General features: G+C 49.1%; 1 protein-coding gene across 3 annotated transcripts in view; it reads right to left on the reverse strand.

Moving 5' to 3' along the window:
- The window catches only part of LHX8 (LIM homeobox 8), a 209,369-nt gene extending 200,621 nt beyond the window's left edge, over positions 1-8,748 (reverse strand). Inside the window, exons 1-2 of one of the 3 annotated variants that reach the window (XM_069641901.1) lie at positions 7,666-8,724; positions 5,453-5,533 (exon numbers count right to left, since the gene is read on the reverse strand). In XM_069641901.1, coding sequence (XP_069498002.1) covers positions 5,453-5,533; positions 7,666-7,740 — 156 coding nt within the window. In that variant the 5' untranslated portion in view covers positions 7,741-8,724. Of the gene's footprint in view, positions 1-5,452; positions 5,534-7,665 lie in introns of all 3 variants that reach the window. The other 2 variants (XM_069641900.1, XM_069641902.1) reach the window with 2 other exon arrangements.
- Positions 8,749-10,784: the final 2,036 nt, after the last annotated feature.

A 10,784-nucleotide genomic window follows, 5' to 3' on the forward strand; every position in this document is an offset into this window, starting at 1 on the left:
AACCACCGGAAATAATGACAATTTTAAAGCAAGTGCATGTTTCTACTAGCGAAAGTTAGTCTTATTCAGAAATCCTAAGCAATCCACCTTTTGGTACATTAGAGAAAGCTCTCAAAGCAGGTACCGGGAAACAGTACTGATTTAACGAAAAGTTTTGCCAGCTTATTGCAAGGAGCATTGGGATTGCTCCATTGGTCTCATGGTTTTTATTTCAGAGTGGTCCAGTAGGGTACACTACACACAAGAGGCTATACACCTATGCATAAAGCCACGGTCTTGTGATCACAGTACTTCTCAGTTTCGGATTATGGATAAGATTAGATTTTCAAACAAATATTCCTGAGAAATTAGAATGACACTTGGGCCAATGTGAAGAACCCGTTTTCAGGTATTTCTTAAGTGTAAAGCTCCTGAATCCTGGAAATGCATTATACTGTGGCCAGGAGAGGAGTTCACTCTCGCTCTTCAAAACAGACGTTATGAAAGATTATTCCATGAACCCCAACTTGGTTTCATAGGGGTCTCCTAATGTATTAATTACTGGTCAATTTTAATCATGGTTAACCGGTACGACTTGCACTACCTGGACTCCCCAACAGCCTTCGATACAGATGACCGGCCTATGTTATGGTCTACTCCAAGTGGTCTTTTTTTTAGGATGTTGCCATAGGTACCTTATCTGATCCATCTCTTTTTACTCAAAGATTACTTCCAAGGTCAAAGGTGGAAAACCGGGCATAGTGGCACCACTACGTTTTAAGTGGTTCATATCGTCATGTGGGTAGCTTTGAGCAAATAGACTTCGTCCAATGCTGAGAGGAGGAAAGTGAATATTCGGTGACTGCAGTGATTTTAGCCCAAGGACTCTGGACACAACGTTCCTTGGAGACCAACAGTTTTTAATAAACTGAACGAGGATAAACAAGGCACTGCCGTGTATTAAAAAATAGGAGCTTTCAAGTGACAAACCAATGGCAAGTCCCTGCAGCAAGTAAATGCATTGGGGGGGTGGGGGGGGGTCACCTTTGACTGCAGTTGAACTGGCATGTTAAAGGTTAAATGTCTATGCCTGTGGTCATTTTTCGAAGCTTACAGAAGTGTAAATTGCAATATGAATGTTCTACTTCCAATAATCCGAGCATTTTATTCCAGTGATTGTTTCCTCCAATACATGTGTAGTATGACCTAGCAACGTAGAAGGCTGCATTATTATGGGTAGTGCTACTTTTGATGGGCGCGCATGCATCTAGCCAGGGAAGAGGATGGGCGCGCATGCCTCTAGCCAGGGAAGAGGATGGGCGCGCATGCCTCTAGCCAGGGAAGAGGATGGGACTTGGCCGCGATAGGATACAGCTTCATACTCTATTAAGTGATGCCCTGCAAAAAGGTGGGGCCTGCTCATTTGTTGAAAATGGATCCCAGTAAAGCCTCCGGCAGCCATCAATATTTAGATGCATCTTTTTGGTCAATTTTACCAGTTTGTATTAGGCTTTATAAGCAGGTTAATTTGAAAAGAATAGTCAGGGCAGAAATGTTACTGCAGAGTTGTTGTGCTTTGCTTAATCTTAATGCTAGGCCAGGGGTGCAGAACATGCGGCCCGAATGCGGCCCTTTGGGACATTATTGTTGGCCCTCCAGCTCACATTAGATTAATTATGAAAGGTTGCCTGGCATAAAGTCAGTCACTCATCAAGTCGGTCATGTCAGGCGTGGGAAGCCACGGTGGTCTATTTTTTGTCTTTGGATCATATGTGCAGTTCCACTTCCATTTAAAAACATGATTTCACTCACATAATACAAATAAAGTGGGTATCGTATGTAAAGGCTATGTATCATGGTTTAGTAAAAATTGTTATATAAAAGTCCATCTTAAAAACAATGTTTTCACTCAAATCCAGACAGCAATGCCCCCATCAGTCGCTCATTACCATGGATAGTGCGGCCGCTGTATGGGACATGCTTGTGTGGTACATTTGGCCCTCCGGTGAAATCATTTGTGTCTCCCTGCGCTAGGCTATCAAGGCAGACCAAATGTATTCCAATTAACCCCGGCAACAAAGAATCACCATCTGTGTCTTCGCCCCATCCCCCACAATTTACTCCATGGAAACAGAGGTCCGCAGCAACAAGTATTTCATCGTGTATTTTCGGAATGTCCCTCCTTTTCAACTTTCTCGCAAAACATTATTGTCCGTTTCCGAAAGAGTACAAAAGTCTACGGAGTGGCAGCCTAATATTTTGTGTACCTGTCTGGGAAAAGACCCAGTGCCATGTCCAAAATGTGCTTCGTCGCTATTTTTAGGAGGTAGAAATACTACCAGTCCTGAAAGTTTGGACTAAAAGACAAGGAAAATAAAAATACTGTCAGCAAAATAAACACCTCTGCCCCTCTATAAAGCAATTCGGATCCCTCCCCCCGGCAAAAAAGCAAAATTTAACTGTAGGGGAGTAGGCGTTTAGAGGAGCATCGCGAGCAACAGTGGGCATTTATTGAAGTGTGGTTAAGGTCGTATTCTGTTACCAGCGGAAATGATGGGGCTCTCTCGAGTTGGGGCAGGTTGGTATTTAGTGTCAAAGGATCTAGTTTTAGTCGCGCCTTTCGGTGGCCTAATAGTACCCTGGGCTGCCTTTTCCTTGGTGTGCGGCGGCGGTGGTGGTGGGTACACTGTTCGGGATCTCGCATGAAGGGTTTATTCCTGAAAAATGGAGCGATCATTGAAGTCTTTTTCGGGGGGTGACTGAAATCATCCACAAAATTGAAAGTATTAATGAAAACATAGCACCTGTTTTTTAAAAAAGGACCCTTTCCCTTATTGTGATGTCCTTGGCTATGCCGAGCATAAGACAAGGATTAGTTTAATCCTACTTTAGTTATGGAATTAAAAAAATCGGTTTCAATTCCATTCTCGCGTTTTTAAAATACTTTGCACGCAACAAACACTTACGTAACTTCGACAATTAAAAAAATTAACGGAGTTGTCAACGGACTAAAAAATAAAGCTGGAGTCGGCAAACCTTACAGGAGCACAGCCGAGCGGATCTAACTGCTATTTGTGGCTGGGAATGCTTGTATAATAGACTACATGGCGAAGTAGCTTTACTTAAGAGGGTCAAAAATAGACCCGGACAAGAGAAATAAAGTACGCGATTAAAACGTAAACCAACAATCGTCGACTTAACTAAGAGATTGTTGCGACCAACTGGAGATGGATTTAACCGACTCGTCTCGGCAGGAGTACTAAAGTGGAACACGGGCACTGCCATAGCGGCGAAGGCAAGGTGGGTTGAAACGGGTCCCGATACAACATTAAAATGAAGAAACGTCATCCCCATACAGAAGAAAACATCTGGTCTTAACAGTATAAGAGGGAAGTATGGATTGAAAGTAAGGGCACATCAAGTAAAATGCTACCGATGACTAATCGAAACTCGTTATTTCTGATTCACGTTAGAATTCACGATGAGCCGATTTCCATAGTCAGGCTAAAAGAAAGTCGGTAGACAAAAATACTTTTGTATCGACCAAGGACGCATTTGCTGCCAAGTGCAACTGGTTGGTAAACACGTTCCACTTCTGTAGTAACCATTTCACGTTTATAAAAACGATTTTTTTTTTAAATACACATTCAATACCAGCCCGAGGCTTGCTGTACAAACGTACTGCAATTTGTGGTCGATTTATGCCAAACCGTATCCACGCCATTTCATTTCTTCTAAGTTCTAAGAGGACACACGCGAAGACGCTACCGCCATTTAATTTCTTTTAAAAAACACAACAAGGTGAAGTCTCCCAAATAGTCGTGTGATCCTTTTATTTTCTGCACTTCTTCTGCCACCATGCGGATCACGTTTCTTTATTTACGGCTCAAATGTGATCAGTTTATCAACAGGCTCTATATCCCTCGCCTCCCAGAAGGGTTTCCTGTAGTTGGTCTACGCTGTCCATTCCATATTAAGAGCTGTGACCCGTTCCCAAATCCATCGAACCCTCGCCACCACCAAGAGCCCAATAAACCTAGCCCCCTCCTTTCCTCGCTGGGAACTTGTTCAGCAAAGAGCCTGGCACTGGGCAGTATGTTCTGCTGGGCACTGCAAAGTCATTGGTTGGCAGTAATACACTATTGCCACTAGCAAGTCATTACGGAAGATCTGTAATGGCACACTGGCTGTGGCGTCAACTAAAGTGTCCCCGTCTAACCCGAGCATATCTATGGGTGGCGGCATTTCTTCCCCCAAGATGTGCACGGGTCTTCATTTTAAACAGAGGAGTAACTTTGCTGGAAAAGTTGGGGGGAGGGGGGGTGGGCATGACATCTGAAGTAAAGGTGCCACAGCTAAATGAATGGGGACAGAATGGTGTGCCATGAAAGTTAGGGGGGGGAACAAACACCTCTGCGCCCCCCCCCCCCAAATTACGCTCATGATTTTAAAGGACCCAGGTGACCCCTCACTTGGCTACCTCTCCCCGCCACTTGTCGCCTTTTGCCCTAGTCTGCATCTTCTAGCTTAGCTCTGAAGCTTGGTCCACCGCGGTGCCGGCTTTCTCTACCATCCATTCTATGCGCCTATGGATTTGCCTTCACTTTTGAGCTGTGCTCCTGGTTTTAATGTTGGTATGTTTTCACATGGTTCCTCGTTCGGAGCTCCACCCGCTACGTTCTGCCTTTCCTTTGTGTTTGAAATATAACCCCCCCCCCCCATTTATGTGAATTGGTCTTTAGAATCTTTGTTCGGCTTCCTGCGGCATAGTTCACCAAATATCTAAGCAGAGAGCCCTCATTCCAAGGCCCAGGGCTGAGCCCCATATATCACAATTCCTACGTGATGGCAGCTGACAGGTTTCAGTGCCAGCGCTAAATAAAAATAATAATTTAGCATTTCTATAGCACTACGAACCCTCAGTTATCTGAGCGCTGCTCCTGCTGGGATTCGACCCTGCGTCAGCAGGCTCAGCCCAGATGTCAAAGCGAGCTCTCTACTCGCTGTGCTATCAGACCGTTGATACTCCTCGGCTAAGATGTAGACCATGACATGAACGAGTCATGTTCATAGGAACTAGGCCCTGCTTTATAGATTGCGGGCGTCGTCCCATTGTACCATTCTACGTGCATCATAAAATCACAGCACCTCAGAGTAAAACGAAGGCCAGCATATTCAGGAAACTAGGCACGAAACTGTACACGCTGAGGAGAAGTGTATGGCTCCAGGCCGCCGAAACCCTGCAAAGGTAAAGCGAGCAGGGTCATGTGCACGGAATGGCCATAGTAAAGGAAATCCGCAAAGGATGGAAGTTCCCACCTTAAAAAAAAAAAACACGATAACCGCAGACTATCGGCAAGTCTCAAATGTATAAAGTGCATAGGGACAGAGTGTTTGGAATGTGTAGGACAAGTAGGTGTTTCTGTGAAGCCGGGGGGGGGGGGGGGGGGGGCGCTAGACGCAGTTCACTCACCAGGCCCTCCATCGCCGAGCCCTTCCTGCTCCTCCCCGCGGACACCGACCGGCCACACTCCTCCGCCATGAGCACCTTGAACTGTGACAGACACAGGAGTTAGTAAAGGGAGGCCCATAAAGACGACATTGCCAGTCAGAAGTTAACCGAGCACCCTCCCCCCCCCACCCCGCAACCGCCCGGCCCCCACCCCAAACAAAAATACACCCGCACCCATCTCGAGTCTCCCACCTTGGTGTCCCTCGGGCCTTGCCGCCAGAGCTGCCCCCGGGCGTGGAGCGGCCTGACAGGAAAACTGTCCCCGGGAGCAGAGCCCCCCAGGGCCCAAGCATCCCGCCAGCTACGCACTTCAGACCCGTCAGCCCACATGCCCGGTCACGCCGGTACATTGCAGCGCAGCGGCTCTACTCATACCGTGCCCCGGTATACGGCGCCACGCCGTGAGGTAACGCGCGACTACAGCTGGATACCTCACGGCCGGGTGTACTTCGCCAAACATGCTCAGTCAGACGGACTATTTACATGCGTGTTAGGGGCTGCGGAGCAATTATAAAATAACCTCAAATAAAGTGTGCACACAGGCGAACAACTAAGACTAAAAAAGTGAAGAAACCGGCGAAGTAGTTTCGGCCGGCAGCTCAGCACCCCCACGGCGGCCCCTACTTAATTACCGCCTACTGCCCGAGCGGACCTCCCCAAACTGACCCGCCTCCCTCCAAGATATGTGTCTGCCCCAATCAGGCCCGCCCGTGCTCAGCTGCGGCGCGCGGGCCCCTAATCACGGCAATTACCCGGGCGCGGGCGCGCCTCGCAAAGAGCCGGGCCGGGATAACCCGAAAGGTGAAGGGCTCTAATCGGATACTTGAGTTTAATGACGGCTGCACGCGAGGCGCCGCCGCGCCTTCCGACAGCCATTTCCATGAAAAGGGCTGCAGATTAAACCCGACCCGCGGCCCCTTCCCAAAGCGGCGGCAATTAAGAGCTGCAGGTGATTCGCACTCCTTCCCTTTTACCTCAAAATTGCCACTTGTGGCTCAATAAAAGTCAACATTACAAGCCACCAAAGGGTGTGTTTTTTTTTTTGCCTACCCAGAACAAAAGCGGGTAAAGCGATGGAAGCTATCCATCTGAATGTAATGTGTGGCATTAGGAGCGTTCTCACCCGGTCCTGCCGGGGCGCCTGTTAATGTGATCCATTCAACCTGTGCCCAGAGCACCAAATGCCTGCAAGAACGTGTGCAGCGCCGCCTCGCCCCAGGGACTACGCCTGAAAGCGCCTTAATCGCAGGACACTGGCACTAATATATATATATATATATATATATATATATATATATATATATACACACACACACACACACACACGCTTTTATTCAATGACCAAAAAAAACACTTAGTTTATAGATAATCTCCCACAATGACAAAATGGATATTCTATAGGCAATTAAGCACCTGTAGCCAGTAACACATACGAAACTGTCTTAATGCTGTCCATTTAGGCATGGCACAAATTAACTGTTACGTAACGTGTGAATCATACTGATACAAACTCCACAAATGCCCCGTCACGACCACGTTGAACTAGTTTAGTTTCAACTTATAATTAAAAAATGGGCATTCAAATTACTATTATGAATACCTTTGGGTACCATTTTTGAAGCCCTATAAATGTTTCATTTTTTGCAAGTGGTACAGTAAAAGAGGGGGCATTTTAAGATATTTCTGGCACCAGCTGCCTTCCCGCTGCCCCTCACCCTGTGCCTCGAGTGGTGGCGATTGACCAGGCACACAGCAGCCGTGACTTAAAAGTAAGCTCGCACACATTTTCCCCAGGTACATTCTTAAAATGCTACTCCTTACAAGGCTACGTATAGATTGTTCGACCCTACCCTTTACCTGCCAGTACTGTGAGAACACAACGCGAATGCAGCAAAAAGTGGAAACCACGAGAAAAAAAAAAGGGGGACAGCAGTTATTAAATGACACGGTCATATTTTGCAGCTAAAGTTGAAAATGAAACCGCATTGCGTTTGGTATGAGATGTACACGTTAATTTTAAGTATGCTTGAAATAAAGATGAATTGCCACGTGATGTGTGGGTTTCGTGGTCTGGAAACTGAAACCTAGTGTAACGGTCCGACACTTGGCCGCAGTGCCCCAGCCCTCTGCCCCCTCCACGCTCATGCATCCCGGGAAGGCCATGCTCCGCTCACCTTGTCCGTGGGCAGCGCGGGGATGTCCTCGTCATCCAGTTTACACACAAACATCTGCTCGCTCTTCCAATACATGGCCCTGGAGGGCGGCTTAGCACATGCCAAGCAAGCGGGGCTCACACACCGGTGGGCAGCGCTGCAGGGGGCCACAACGCAGCTCTGTACGATGCCTATCCGCGGAGACTGTTGAAGCTGGGGGCACCAGGAAAAACTCAGGAGTCCAAAGGTACCAGGGTACCACTGCCGGGCATCAGTGCGCGCGGCCAGTCCAGTCCACACAAGATTAGGTTTGAGCAAGGGCCAGTCCAGGTCGCCTTTACAGTGAGGCAGCTCAGTTCAACGCCGGGGACATACGAGGTGGCAGGTGGCCCGGTGGTCCAGTGCAGAAAGCACCCAAAGACGACCGTGCTCCGTGCATGCAGTGTCCCTCCACACCCACGCTGCTGCCTGGGGAGACACGGGTTCCAGGCGACCTGCTGCCAGCGCCTCCAGAAAAAAAAAGTTTTGATGTGCGCTGTGCCTCTGCAGAGAAGAAAAGCTGCTCCGGCTTCCCGACCGCCCCCTCCTGGTAATAGGAACACGCCTTCTGCCCGCGTCCAGATTTGGGTCTGCACAGCGTCGCTCGGGGGCCCGTGCATGCGGCGAGGCTGGCGCATGCGCCCTCCCGTCCCAGGGAGGCGCGCGCTGTCAAGGGCTGAAGCGTGGCAGGGGCGACCCCAGCCCAGACCAGACAAGACCGGAGACGCGGCGGCACAGCCCGGCCACCGACCCCAAGATGCCGGAGCAGGCAGCCACATTCTACCCCCGCCTCCCCCGCGACTGAGGGCCGGCCCCGGAGCCCGCTTTCAAACGTCGCTCATTAGGTCAAAGGAGCAACATCTGAGCAGCACCAACGTCGCGGATTAGAGGCGAAATCAGGGATTTGAACCCAGACATAATTAGCCCTAAATAAATTCCTTCCCACTCAAGTCAAACGAGGCTCCGTTCCCTTCACTGACACTCGAGGAGCGCACGGCTCTGCGCCTCGGACACTAGCTAGGAGTTTATTCCTCACTCCCTTCCCCCGTGGGGGCAGAGTGCGCGGGGGAACACGCAAACCTGAAGCCTTTTATTTAACTGCCGTGCCTTGTGCAGCAGGTGAGGTCCAGCACTAACTCAGCACCGGGCCCTCTCAATTAAATCCCATGTGTTCCCTCTTCTGCCGCCACCACTCATCCTTTGGCGTTTCAGGCCTGGTCAGAGCATCACTCCTCCGACGTTTAAACACCCTGACACCAACACGGCAGAGGGGGGTCGAATTATGGCCAACGTTTGGAATATGTCTTCAATGTTTACCCTCTTCCCTCCCAATGTGTACAGGGGCCGGTCCGAAGCCTGGCCCATCAGAATGAAGACAGGGACCGACACGATTAATGCGGGGGGGGGGGGGGGGGGGCTCAAGATCTTGCAACACTCACAACGTCTAAAGGCAGCATGTGCGCCAAATGACCTGAGGGAACAAGTAACAGGTCATGACTTTCGCCTAAGTTATTAATTGTCAAAAGTGTGTGTGTGTAATTTAAATCATGTTGTCATAAACTATGCAAATAGCACGTGTATCACTTAGTTGATGTTATGTAACGCGCCACATGGACAGAATACACTTCTATGCACCCGGTCTTTATTAAAACACAAACGCTGAGCTTGCATTAAAACACAAAGACGTTATGAAGAACGACACGCCAAATAATAACGCTGCTGAGTCTCCTTTTTTCCACCCAGGCCACAGGGCCACCCACATTCGTTTGTTGCACTGGGATTCACACGAGTAATTAAATTGTGCTTTACGTTTCGGCCACAAAGGGACGCAGAACAGACGTGTATCAAATGGTGAGATGTTCACCCCGTGTAATCATCTCGGCAACTGAACAGGACCGACGAAACCGACCACAAACCGTGAGTGTGTGGACATAGGACGGGTCCGAAATGTTCTCGGCACTTTACCTCGGTGCCCGCTTAAGGTTGGCAAATGAAATGCACCACCTTGGCGAATTAATAAACGACAGAAAGGAGAACCTGCTTCTAAGGATACGGCGCCGCACATCTCTCAGCTAAGGCTCGTAACACCGTCGGGACATTTTCAAAGCAGCGGCCCCCTGTGCACGCACAATGATAAGATACATAGAACGGCAGACACTGTAATTCGTGTACATGCATACCGCCGCGTCTTCGAGGAATATACCGCTCGGGCATACTGTGCGCGAATAAACGCACTTTATAGGAGACCTCAATCGGCCCGTGCCCTTGCACGACTTATGAAGCCGGGGGCAGCATGAATGGGCCAGGAGGGCCCTTACATTTAAAGTATTTCAACCAGGATTCCGCCAGACCAGTGCCCGTGCACACACACCGTCATCGTGGGCCAGTGAGGCAGGGGCATCAGGAGATTCATACTTTGTGAGTACTGTCTGGCCTGGCATCACCCACCTGGCCTGTGCACCGACGGACTGCCAACACTCTGCCTGTAAAGGAATTATATGGGAAGTAAAGCATTAAGATGTGAGTACAAAAAATCAACCCAGTGCCGAAAGTTCGCGGACTTCACTGCAGTGAATAAACACGTGCGGCGTCTCAATGGGCTCTTGCTGCCACCACTGACTGGGCTTAGGGGGGGCTCTTCTGACGCCCCATTTAAAGGGAAGATTGCTGCGCTATTCCCTACGCCCTGACATGCAGCTGATTTTGAATATTGCCTGCTATTAATTCACCACCCCTTGGTTACTGTGCAACGAGGGGGCAAGACAGCACGGCATGAAACGATTCTTGCTTTCGGCCGCTTCCGAATTTTGCACCTCTCCCTGGACTGCGGAGGTGTCTTTTCACCACGGATTTTGGTGCTAGTTCCTGCGTACATGCGGGGTAGAACCTGGAGTATATTTGTTGAGCGGTAGTTAAAAGCGAGAGGCGCTGGTAAAATAGCACATAGAGTTATGCACTAGATAGCGCATAGAGAGATGCACTAGATAGCGCCTAGACATATGCACTTACATGGTGGCTTTTGTTGCTCTTGCAGGACCCCATCTCAAATCCTGCTCCCCTCTACGCTTTCCCCTTCCAAGGTCATTCAGTACCATTAACTA

The sequence above is a fragment of the Ambystoma mexicanum genome, chromosome 1q (genome assembly GCF_040938575.1).
Source record: "Ambystoma mexicanum isolate Mex_15411 chromosome 1q, UKY_AmexF1_1, whole genome shotgun sequence".
Classification (NCBI taxonomy): domain Eukaryota; kingdom Metazoa; phylum Chordata; class Amphibia; order Caudata; family Ambystomatidae; genus Ambystoma; species Ambystoma mexicanum.